The sequence below is a fragment of the Rhinoderma darwinii genome, chromosome 9 (assembly GCF_050947455.1).
Source record: "Rhinoderma darwinii isolate aRhiDar2 chromosome 9, aRhiDar2.hap1, whole genome shotgun sequence".
In the NCBI taxonomy this organism is placed as follows: domain Eukaryota; kingdom Metazoa; phylum Chordata; class Amphibia; order Anura; family Rhinodermatidae; genus Rhinoderma; species Rhinoderma darwinii.
Window position 1 is genome coordinate 78,751,844 of NC_134695.1, and position 12,384 is coordinate 78,764,227.

At 52.8% G+C, this 12,384-nt stretch overlaps 2 protein-coding genes across 2 annotated transcripts in view; both read right to left on the minus strand.

Moving 5' to 3' along the window:
* The window catches only part of CNGB1 (cyclic nucleotide gated channel subunit beta 1), a 57,496-nt gene extending 49,373 nt beyond the window's left edge, over nt 1-8,123 (minus strand). The window contains exons 1-10 of the mRNA XM_075836795.1: nt 7,674-8,123; nt 6,227-6,341; nt 3,530-3,645; nt 3,271-3,310; nt 2,256-2,298; nt 2,058-2,175; nt 1,786-1,813; nt 1,657-1,699; nt 1,362-1,473; nt 1,229-1,253 (exon numbers count right to left, since the gene is read on the minus strand). Of these exons, the coding sequence (XP_075692910.1) occupies nt 1,229-1,253; nt 1,362-1,473; nt 1,657-1,699; nt 1,786-1,813; nt 2,058-2,175; nt 2,256-2,298; nt 3,271-3,310; nt 3,530-3,637 (517 nt within the window). The 5' untranslated portion in view covers nt 3,638-3,645; nt 6,227-6,341; nt 7,674-8,123. The remainder of the gene's footprint in view (nt 1-1,228; nt 1,254-1,361; nt 1,474-1,656; nt 1,700-1,785; nt 1,814-2,057; nt 2,176-2,255; nt 2,299-3,270; nt 3,311-3,529; nt 3,646-6,226; nt 6,342-7,673) is intronic.
* Nucleotides 8,124-10,201: 2,078 nt separating this feature from the next.
* Nucleotides 10,202-12,135, minus strand: ZNF319 (zinc finger protein 319). The gene has a single exon (XM_075837081.1). It carries the CDS (start codon nt 12,039-12,041, stop codon nt 10,359-10,361), a length of 1,683 nt encoding a protein of 560 aa, XP_075693196.1. The 5' UTR covers nt 12,042-12,135; the 3' UTR covers nt 10,202-10,358.
* Between the last annotated feature and the right edge of the window lie 249 nt (nt 12,136-12,384).

Here is a 12,384-nt window from a genome sequence, read left to right on the forward strand (position 1 = left end):
CGTCACATTATAACCTCCAGTCTCCACCCGTCACATTATAACCTCCAGTCTCCACCCGTCACATTACAACCTCCAGTCTCCGCCCGTCACATTACAACCTCCAGTCTCCGCCCGTCACATTACAACCTCCAGTCTCCGCCCGTCACATTACAACCTCCAGTCTCCGCCCGTCACATTATAACCTCCAGTCTCCACCCGTCACATTATAACCTCCAGTCTCCACCCGTCACATTATAACCTCCAGTCTCCACCCGTCACATTATAACCTCCAGTCTCCGCCCGTCACATTACAACCTCCAGTCTCCGCCCGTCACATTACAACCTCCAGTCTCCGCCCGTCACATTACAACCTCCAGTCTCCGCCCGTCACATTACAACCTCCAGTCTCCGCCCGTCACATTACAACCTCCAGTCTCCGCCCGTCACATTACAACCTCCAGTCTCCGCCCGTCACATTATAACCTCCAGTCTCCGCCCGTCACATTACAACCTCCAGTCTCCGCCCGTCACATTACAACCTCCAGTCTCCGCCCGTCACATTACAACCTCCAGTCTCCGCCCGTCACATTACAACCTCCAGTCTCCACCCGTCACATTACAACCTCCAGTCTCCGCCCGTCACATTATAACCTCCAGTCTCCACCCGTCACATTACAACCTCCAGTCTCCGCCCGTCACATTACAACCTCCAGTCTCCGCCCGTCACATTACAACCTCCAGTCTCCGCCCGTCACATTACAACCTCCAGTCTCCACCCGTCACATTATAACCTCCAGTCTCCACCCGTCACATTATAACCTCCAGTCTCCACCCGTCACATTATAACCTCCAGTCTCCGCCCGTCACATTACAACCTCCAGTCTCCGCCCGTCACATTATAACCTCCAGTCTCCGCCCGTCACATTATAACCTCCAGTCTCCGCCCGTCACATTACAACCTCCAGTCTCCGCCCGTCACATTACAACCTCCAGTCTCCACCCGTCACATTATAACCTCCAGTCTCCACCCGTCACATTATAACCTCAAGTCTCCGCCTGTCACATTACAACCTCCAGTCTCCGCCCGTCACATTATAACCTCCAGTCTCCACCCGTCACATTATAACCTCCAGTCTCCACCCGTCACATTACAACCTCCAGTCTCCATCCTCCCCCTATTCCTGATGCTATAGAATGTAATGTTTTTGCCCCTGTTCCCCCTGCGGCCCCCTCCCCTCCCCCTTCTCACCTTCCATCTTTTCTGGCTCCGGCTTCTGTTAGGAAAAAAGAGAAAATGTCAGGAGCACAAGTGGGGGGGGGGGCCGATAAGAGGGCGGAGCGCCCCCCAGAGTCCGAAGCGTGATCCTCTCCGCGGTACCGACCTGCTCCGCAGCACTGGGCTCGGCGCCGCCGCTCCCCCTCGAGGTCCATGACGGCTGAGGGACGACCTTCTCCAAACCGTGTGACAACCAGGACAGGACCCGCCGGGAGGAGCTGCAGGAAAACGTCAGGCAGGTCAGTCACCCCTTCTGTCTATCTGATCCTAGAAAAGCTGGGTGACTGTCAATATGGCCACCATACAGCCCGCCCAGGGCGATCACCCGCTTTACTAGATTTCTAGTCATACAGTGACAGATCCTCCACCCCGAGGCCACCGCTCCACGCGCTGCGTCGTACCTGTCACTCTGCTCCGTGGCGAAATTATCAGATATTTTTTCCCCTATGAAAAAAATAAAGAAAATAAAGAAAGTTAATTGGTGCCGTCTGTGCTGGCTCCATGGCGCTGACGTGTCTGCCGCTCCTCACCTGCTGCTTCACTCGCCGGCCTCAGATCCTGCAACACAAGCAAATGACATGTAACCGGCGCTTCAGCCCGTACAGTAATAAATGGCGGCTATAACGGGAAGGGGATTGCGCTGCCCGCGACACAATCACGGAGTGCGTGACCTCATCTAACATCAGGCTCTACACCAGCTCCATCACCTCTATCTTATTACTATATACGACAGACAAGCAGAAGACAAAGTAATGCCAACAGAGGCACAGAGTACAACAGCAAAACCAACATGGTGTCCTACCTGCTCCACCAGCGGCTCCGTCACCTCCTTGTCTCCTCTCACCCGAATGGGACTATCCACAGGCTGAGGGACGACCTTCCCCAGTCCTTGTGTCAGCCAGCCGAGAACTCCCACCGAACTGCAAGACAACGTGGATACCCCCAATTACACCAGGTGAAGAGACGCCACGAACGGAAGACAGAACAGAGAAAACCGCACCTGTTATCAGACGTTGTACTGGCGTCCTGTGGAGCGGCGTCACCTGCAACATACAGAGAATGTGGAGCAGAAGAAAAACACCCACATGTAGAACTAGAATATGTAACCGGACCACCATCCGGGGGCCAACTCTAGAACCGGACCACCATCCGGGGGCCAACTCTAGAACCGGACCACCATCCGGGGGCCAACTCTAGAACCGGACCACCATCCGGGGGCCAACTCTAGAACCGGACCACCATCCGGGGGCCAACTCTAGAACCGGACCACCATCCGGGGGCCAACTCTAGAACCGGACCACCATCCGGGGGCCAACTCTAGAACCGGACCACCATCCGGGGGCCAACTCTAGAACCGGACCACCATCCGGGGGCCAACTCTAGAACCGGACCACCATCCGGGGGCCAACTCTAGAACCGGACCACCATCCGGGGGCCAACTCTAGAACCGGACCACCATCCGGGGGCCAACTCTAGAACCGGACCACCATCCGGGGGCCAACTCTAGAACCGGACCACCATCCGGGGGCCAACTCTAGAACCGGACCACCATCCGGGGGCCAACTCTAGAACCGGACCACCATCCGGGGGCCAACTCTAGAACCGGACCACCATCCGGGGGCCAACTCCAGAACCAGACCACCATCCGGGGCCAACTCCAGAACCAGACCACCATCCGGGGCCAACTCCAGAACCAGACCACCATCCGGGGCCAACTCCAGAACCAGATCACCATCCGGGGCCAACTCTAGAACCAGACCACCATCCGGGGCCAACTCCAGAACCGGATCACCATCCGGGGCCAACTCTAGAACCAGATCACCATCCGGGGCCAACTCTAGAACCAGATAAACTATCCAACCAATGACCCCATTATATTGTTGTCCAACTTTTGTATCCAATAACCAGTTAGCTCCAGATATTGATAATCTGCAGAACAGTAACAACCGGATCCCCCGCAGACCCTGACGGAACCGGTGATCTACTGGGCCAGAAGCTGGAGGGTCTGTGGTTACCTGGAAGGTTTGTGGTCTCTTTCCGTGGACCGGTCACATTCTGAAATATAGAACAGCAGATGATGAGAGGAGCTCGTACCAGGTCCCTACATCTGATGCCTGCAGCGGAGCCCCCATCACACTGGTGGTAATGTGGGGTAACTGAGTACGAGAGGTCAGGACGTCCTCACTGGGAGCAGAGATCCCTCAACATGGAGGAGTTATTCCGTCCACGGAGGGAGGGGGTTGTAGTTTTCTGACCACTCATTATTGTACTCACCTCATCACACAGGGAAGGGGGTGCGGGGCTCATGTCCTGTCCATCTGGAGGGGTCTTTTTAGGGGTCTCTGGAAGTTGTGGAATCACTTTATCAATCCAGCTGAACATCCTGTAACCTCAAATGATCAGGACAAAAGATTTATGATGTGGAACGTAGATATGTGGATCTGACAGTATCACACATGATAGGATTAGATACACAGCTCAGCAGTCAGTATCACACGTGATAGGATTAGATACACAGCTCAGCAGACAGTATCACACATGATAGGATTAGATACACAGCTCTGCAGACAGTATCACACATGATAGGATTAGATACACAGCTCAGCAGACAGTATCACACATGATAGGATTAGATACACAGCTCAGCAGTCAGTATCACACGTGATAGGATTAGATACACAGCTCAGCAGACAGTATCACACATGATAGGATTAGATACACAGTTCTGCAGACAGTATCACACATGATAGGATTAGATACACAGCTCAGCAGACAGTATCACACATGATAGTATTAGATACACAGCTCAGCAGACAGTATCACACGAGATAGGATTAGATACACAGCTCAGCAGTCAGTATCACACGTGATAGGATTAGATACACAGCTCAGCAGACAGTATCACACATGATAGGATTAGATATACAGCTCAGCAGACAGTATCACACATGATAGTATTAGATACACAGCTCTGCAGACAGTATCACACATGATAGTATTAGATACACAGATCAGCAGACAGTATCACACATGATAGTATTAGATACACAGCTCAGCAGACAGTATCACACATGATAGGATTAGATACACAGCTCAGCACACAGTATCACACATGATAGGATTAGATACACAGCTCAGCAGACAGTATCACACATGATAGGATTAGATACACAGCTCAGCAGACAGTATCACACGATAGGATTAGATACAGGGCTCAGCAGATAGTATCACACATGATAGGATTAGATACACAGCACAGCAGACAGTATCACACATGATAGGATTAGATACACAGCTCAGCAGACAGTACCACACATGATAGGATTAGAGACACAGCTCAGCAGACAGTATCAGACATGATAGGATTAGATACACAGCTCAGCAGACAGTATATCACATGATAGGATTAGATACACAGCTCAGCAGACAGTATTACACATGATAGGATTAGATACACAGCTCAGCAGACAGTATCACACATGATAGGATTAGATACACGGCTCTGCAGACAGTATCACACATGATAGGATTAGATACACAGCTCAGCAGTCAGTATCACACATGATAGGATTAGATACACAGCTCAGCACACAGTATCACACATGATAGGATTAGATACACAGCTCAGCACACAGTATCACACATGATAGGATTAGATACACAGCTCAGCAGACAGTATCACACATGATAGGATTAGATACACGGCTCTGCAGACAGTATCACACATGATATGATTAGATACACAGCTCAGCAGTCAGTATCACACATGATAGGATTAGATACACAGCTCAGCAGTCAGTATCACACGATAGGATTAGATACACAGCTCTGCAGACAGTATCACACATGATAGTATTAGATACACAGATCAGCAGACAGTATCACACATGATAGGATTAGATACACAGCTCAGCAGACAGTATCACACATGATAGGATTAGATACACAGCTCAGCAGACAGTATCACACATGATAGGATTAGATACAGGGCTCAGCAGACAGTATCACACATGATAGGATTAGATACACGGCACAGCAGACAGTATCACACATGATAGGATTAGATACAGTAGCTCAGCAGACTGTATCACACATGATAGGATTAGATACAGTAGCTCAGCAGACAGTATCACACATGATAGGATTAGATACAGTGGCTCAGCAGACAGTATCACACATGATAGGATTAGATACAGTGGCTCAGCAGACAGTATATCACATGATAGGATTAGATACACAGCTCAGCAGACAGTATCACACATGATAGGATTAGATACACTGCTCAGCAGACAGTATCACACATGATAGGATTAGATACACTGCTCAGCAGACAGTATCACACATGATAGGATTAGATACACAGCTCAGCAGACAGTATCACACATGATAGGATTAGATACACAGCTCAGCAGACAGTATCACACATGATTGGATTAGATACAGTAGCTCAGCAGACAGTATCACACATGATAGGATTAGATACACAGCTCTGCAGACAGTATCACACATGATAGGATTAGATACACAGCTCAGCAGACAGTATCACACATGATAGGATTAGATACACAGCTCTGCAGACAGTATCACACATGATAGGATTAGATACACAGCTCAGCAGACAGTATCACACATGATAGGATTAGATACACAGCTCAGCAGACTGCAAGAGGAGACCCAGAAGAAAAAAACCTAAAGATCCTCTTCCACGGGGCAATTATTGGGCAGATCATCGTCTGATCGCGTCGTTTATGTTGTAGCGTCACATTCCCCGATGCAAAGAACGACACAGAGTAACGAGCGCTCCTCCTCATAGTAGATCCTTGTGACAGGAGTAAACGATTGCCGATCAATGAGGGGTCTGGGTGATCGTCTACACGGCCCAGGGCGGGATGTGTAATGTCTGGGACACAATCAGTGCACCCCTCCCCCGCACCGCATATAATACAGACCAGAGGCCCCCATATTATTTACCTGGTGATTCCTGCGCCCCCGGATCCCGTGATTCACAGTTTTTCCGTTGGTTTCAGCGTCCTTGACTAAATCCCTCCACTGCTGAGACCGCCAATTATAATGTCTCATCCCGTCACTGCCAGGGATAAAAGGATTACACACTAATAGCCTGACGTGTGCAACCCCCAACTAATCCCCTCCTAATACCCCGCCCCCATCCTAATACACAGAGCCCCGCCCCATTCTAATACACAGCCCTCATCCTGATACACAGAGCCCCGCCCAATCCTGATACACAGAGCCCCACCCCATCCTAATACCCGGCCCCCATCCTGATAGACAGAGCCCCGCCCACATCCAAATACACAGCCCCCATTCTAATACCCCGCCCCCATTCTGATACACAGAGCCCCGCCCCCATCCTAATACCCCCACCCCATCCTGATACACAGAGCCTCACCACATCCTAATACACAGCCCCCATCCTGATACACAGAGCCCCGCCCCCATCCTAATACCCCCACCCCATCCTGATACACAGAGCCTCACCACATCCTAATACACAGCCCCCATCCTGATACACAGAGCCCCGCCCCCATCCTAATACCCCCACCCCATCCTGATACACAGAGCCTCACCACATCCTAATACACAGCCCCCATCCTGATACACAGGGCCCCGCTCCCATCCTAATACACAGCCCTCATCCTGATACACAGAGCCCCGCCCCCATCCTAATACCCCCTCCCCCCATCCTGATACACAGAGCCCTGCCCCCACCCTAATACACAGCCCTCATCCTAATACCCCCGCCCGCCCTATCCTGATACACAGAGCCCCGCCCCCATCCTAATACCCCACCACATTCTGATACACAGAGCCCCGCCCCCATCCTAATACCCCACCCCATTCTGATACACACTTCTGAATCTTTTCTGTGAGATTTCCAGCAAAGGAAACGAAATCTCGCGAGATTACGCGCGGCTTGCTGGAATCTCACAGAAAAGATTCAGAAGTGTCAGGATTGTGAATACACATGACGTCCAGGCTGGAGGTGATGTATATTCATTATCAGGACACTTGTGTATGTGGCTGCACATAGTGATCTAGTAAGAACTTGATGCTGCTGTGTAAATGAATGGAGAGGAGTGCATGATGCTGATTGGTCACTGATTCGTCAGCATCATACACTTCTCTCCACAACGCCAGGCTAGTAAAACAAGTAAACACGCCCAGTTAAAAACACAAGACACGCCCAGTTGTCCATTTCAAACCTCATTTGCATAAATATAAAATTGCTCATAACTTGGCCAAAAATGAACGTTTAAAAAAAAAAAAAAAAAACGTTCCTGTTCTCTACATCGCAGCGCCGATCACCTGCAATAGGAGACAGGGGTGTGAGAATCTGGTGACAGCCTCTTTAATTATTAGGCTATTCCAGATTTCCTGCCCCAGTTACTGCTCTCACCAAAAGTAGTTTATCCATGGACTGAAAACACGCGCTTCCGAAAATCAGGACCCCTGAAAGCTGCTGTTAAAGGAACACACGCACTCTTTGGTGGCGATCGCTGTGTCAGGCCCTGTACATCAGTATATCCTGCACCGCCCATGTGGCTCTATATGAAGTGTCCAGGTTGAAGCGAGCACCAATGACAAGCGTCGCTTTCCCTAGAACCTTTGGGCACATCCTCACGTCCGGCCCGCTGACTCCACTACCTCTTCCTGGAGCCATGCGCTGCTTGTGTTTATGGCACTTGCCTTGCTCCACGTTCCTGACCCCTGACCTCACGTCCTTGCAGCGGTACCTATGGAAATCAGTGGCGCTTCTTAGATTTAGTTCAAAGTGAAATCTATAATGAAACAGAAGATATGCTAAACGCTCTCCAGGCCGGGGGCCGCTGATATTTAGCTGGGGGACACAGACAGATGAGGCTGCGCTTACTCTGCGCCACTTACCCGGCCAATTCATCTGGCGGGCAGAAGCCGTGCGGCTCCAGCTTCGGGGCTGTACAGTGGGCGCACACACTGGACCCCACATGAACCCCTTACAGATTTACTGTATAGACGCCCCGTATCTCATGTCAGCCAGACTGACTCATGACCAAAGGAGCAAACCAAGCCGTAAGCAGAGCACGGCGGTGATAGAGACCCCGCTGCCTCCCCCGGTACAGCGGCAGCACGCACACTATCCTTACATCTCAGACACATTATAAAGCACAGGACGGGGCAGATACGTTGCACAGGGGGTCAGACGTGTGTTCTGTGGCTCAGTATTGCACGCCGCTACCTGTGTCTATGGCCCATCGGAGGACGGGCTGCTGCAGTATATGAGCGCTGCTCTGGTCACTATACGATCTGATGAGGGCTGGATGGATGGAGCGCAGCTAGAGGAGGGCTGGATGGATGGAGCGCAGCTAGATGAGGGCTGGATGGAGCGCAGCTAGATGAGGGCTGGATGGATGGAGCGCAGCTAGATGAGGGCTGGATGGATGGAGCGCAGCTAGATGAGGGCTGGATGGATGGAGCGCAGCTAGATGAGGGCTGGATGGAGCGCAGCTAGAGGAGGGCTGGATGGATGGAGCGCAGCTAGAGGAGGGCTGGATGGATGGAGCGCAGCTAGAGGAGGGCTGGATGGATGGAGCGCAGCTAGATGAGGGCTGGATGGATGGAGCGCAGCTAGAGGAGGGCTGGATGGATGGAGCGCAGCTAGATGAGGGCTGGATGGAGCGCAGCTAGATGAGGGCTGGATGGATGGAGCGCAGCTAGATGAGGGCTGGATGGATGGAGCGCAGCTAGATGAGGGCTGGATGGATGGAGCGCAGCTAGATGAGGGCTGGATGGATGGAGCGCAGCTAGATGAGGGCTGGATGGAGCGCAGCTAGAGGAGGGCTGGATGGATGGAGCGCAGCTAGAGGAGGGCTGGATGGATGGAGCGCAGCTAGAGGAGGGCTGGATGGATGGAGCGCAGCTAGATGAGGGCTGGATGGATGGAGCGCAGCTAGAGGAGGGCTGGATGGATGGAGCGCAGCTAGATGAGGGCTGGATGGATGGAGCGCAGCTAGATGAGGGCTGGATGGATGGAGCGCAGCTAGAGGAGGGCTGGATGGATGGAGCGCAGCTAGAGGAGGGCTGGATGGATGGAGCGCAGCTAGATGAGGGCTGGATGGATGTAGCGCAGTTAGAGGAGGGCTGGATGGATGGAGCGCAGCTAGAGGAGGGCTGGATGGATGGAGCGCAGCTAGATGAGGGCTGGATGGATGGAGCGCAGCTAGATGAGGGCTGGATGGATGGAGCGCAGCTAGATGAGGGATGGATGGATGGAGCGCAGCTAGAGGAGGGCTGGATGGATGGAGCGCAGCTAGATGAGGGCTGGATGGATGGAGCGCAGCTAGATGAGGGCTGGATGGATGGAGCGCAGCTAGATGAGGGATGGATGGATGGAGCGCAGCTAGAGGAGGGCTGGATGGATGGAGCGCAGCTAGATGAGGGATGGATGGATGGAGCGCAGCTAGAGGAGGGCTGGATGGATGGAGCGCAGCTAGAGGAGGGCTGGATGGATGGAGCGCAGCTAGATGAGGGCTGGATGGATGGAGCGCAGCTAGAGGAGGGCTGGATGGATGGAGCGCAGCTAGATGAGGGCTGGATGGATGTAGCGCAGTTAGAGGAGGGCTGGATGGATGGAGCGCAGCTAGAGGAGGGCTGGATGGATGGAGCGCAGCTAGATGAGGGCTGGATGGATGGAGCGCAGCTAGATGAGGGCTGGATGGATGGAGCGCAGCTAGATGAGGGCTGGATGGATGGAGCGCAGCTAGATGAGGGCTGGATGGATGGAGCGCAGCTAGATGAGGGCTGGATGGATGGAGCGCTCAGGAGGGGGGATTCGGTGCTATAGAGGCCTCTAATATGCACTTTTGATATCATTTCATCTTCCATAGGCAATAGATCTCTCCTCGCCATCTTATGTGAGCGCATAACACAGACACGTATGACAGCAGCTTCCATGGGTGCACTTGCCCTTTAAACACTGCTTTATTACTCGCTGACATGGACATGTGTATAAAACGCTGGAATAGGATTTGGTGCGGGGGATGGAGGGCGCTGGTGTCACCGGGAGGAAGGTGCCTGCTATAAGAGGTATTGGCAGTGCTGTGAGTCAGGGCAGACATGCGGCCACCTGGAAGGTGCGCTCTGCCGTGTGCTGCGCGCCGTGCTCCGCGCTGTGCTCCTGAAGATGACTCAGCTCATGGAAACGCTCCCCGCACCACAGACACTTGTAATGCTGCTCTCGGTTGTGCACGCTCTGATGTTTGTTCAGATGTTCCCTTTGTTTGAACCTTTTGTCGCAGGACAGGCACTTGTAGGGCTTCTCCCCCGTGTGCACCCGTCGATGTCTCTGCAGATCAGACGCGTATTTGAATCGTTTCTCACAGTCCGGACATTTGAGAGGTTTGTCCCTGGCTGGGTCGCAGCGATGCTGCACAAACTCTGACGAGGAAAAGAAGCGGCGCTCGCAGGCCGTACATCGCAGCGGCTTCTCTGAGCAGTGCGCCGCCTGGTGCTTCTGCAGGGCGGAGGAGCGCTTGTAGTTCTTGTGACAGACGTTACACTGGAAAGGTCGCTCCGCGCTGCTTCCACCGCACTTGTGCCGTAACAAGTCCTGTGACTGGTGGAAGCCCTGCTGGCAGGCGTTGCACTTGAAGATGCTCTCGGCCCCGTGCTGACTGAACGCCAGGCCTTTCTCACACAAGGTGCAATTGTCGGGCTCCTCGGCTTTGTGCGTGCGCCGGTGCCTCATGAGCGCGTATTGCTGCTTAAACCGCATCTGACACAGTTCACAGTGGAACGGGCGTTCCTCGCTGTGCGTCCGCTCATGCTGTCGCAGGTCCGATGGCCGCCGGAATGTTTTCTGACAGGCACTGCAGCAGAATGGCCGCTCCCCAGCTGGCGTGCACGGGTGATGCAGTAACTGAGAAGATTCCTTAAAGCGTAGCTGGCACGTCTGGCACTGGAAAAGCTGCTCTCCTGAGTGGGCGTACATGTGCCGCAGGAGGTGCGAGCGATGCTTGAAACTTTTCTCACACACGGTGCACTTGTAGGGGCGCTCTGAGCTGTGCGTGCGCTTGTGGTGCACCAGGTGTGAGGACTGGCTGAAGCTCTTGTCACACAGCGTGCACTTGTACGGCTTCTCACCAGTGTGGACACGTTCGTGGCGGGACAGTTCTGAAAGGTGCTTGAATGGCTTGTGACACAGCGTGCAGATAAAGGGTCGGTCATGGGAGGCTGCGCTTGGTAAGGGGGGTGTTGCGGTGGGTAAACACGCTCTATCAGCCTCCGGGGACTTGTAGGTCTTCTCACAGATGGAACATTTCAACATGGTGCCATTGTGGGCCGTGTGATGCTGAGCCAACGAGGTCAACAGGGAGAAACCCATTTTGCAAACTCCACAGACAAAAGGCTTCTGCTCCACCTGCGTGCACTGGTGCTCCAGGAGGTCGGTTGCCTGATGAAAGATCTTCAGACACTGGGTGCATTGGAAGGAGCGGTCCTGGCCGGCGGAGGGCATGCAATGATGTTCCTGCGGGTTGACCAGTTGGGTCAGGTCATGCCCACACAGCCCACACTTGTGTAGAGGCTCAGCAGGGGGTAAAGGAGGATGCTGGATCCCAAGATCGGGTTGCACTAGAATGCCATAGACAGCGCAACCCAATGGATTGTCGGCGGAGGCCGGGTCAGCAATGGGATGCTCGCCGAGAGCGATGGGATGCTGCGGAGGTTGCTGCTGAGAGGGCTGCAAGGAGGCAGGAGGGGCCGCTGCAGGAGCCCACCCCTCCGACATGCTGGGTGCCAGGAGACACAGGGTTAAACACCGAAGGCTTCAGGGTCAGGCAGACGGGCGTCCTCTGCACAGCCTCACAGCTTCACCTGAGGGAAACCTGGAAAAAACCAGAACTAGTTAAACAGGAGCAACTGAGAAGCTAATATAAAGTTATTACACAGCAGGGAGGGGGTCAATATTAAACCGCATATTATCATATAGAGGACAGTGTATATATTGTATAGCAGGGGCAGTATTATATAGAGGACAGTATATATATATATTACACAGCAGGGGAGGTATTATTATATAGAGGACAGTATATATATATTACACAGCAGGGGAGATATTATTATATAGAGGA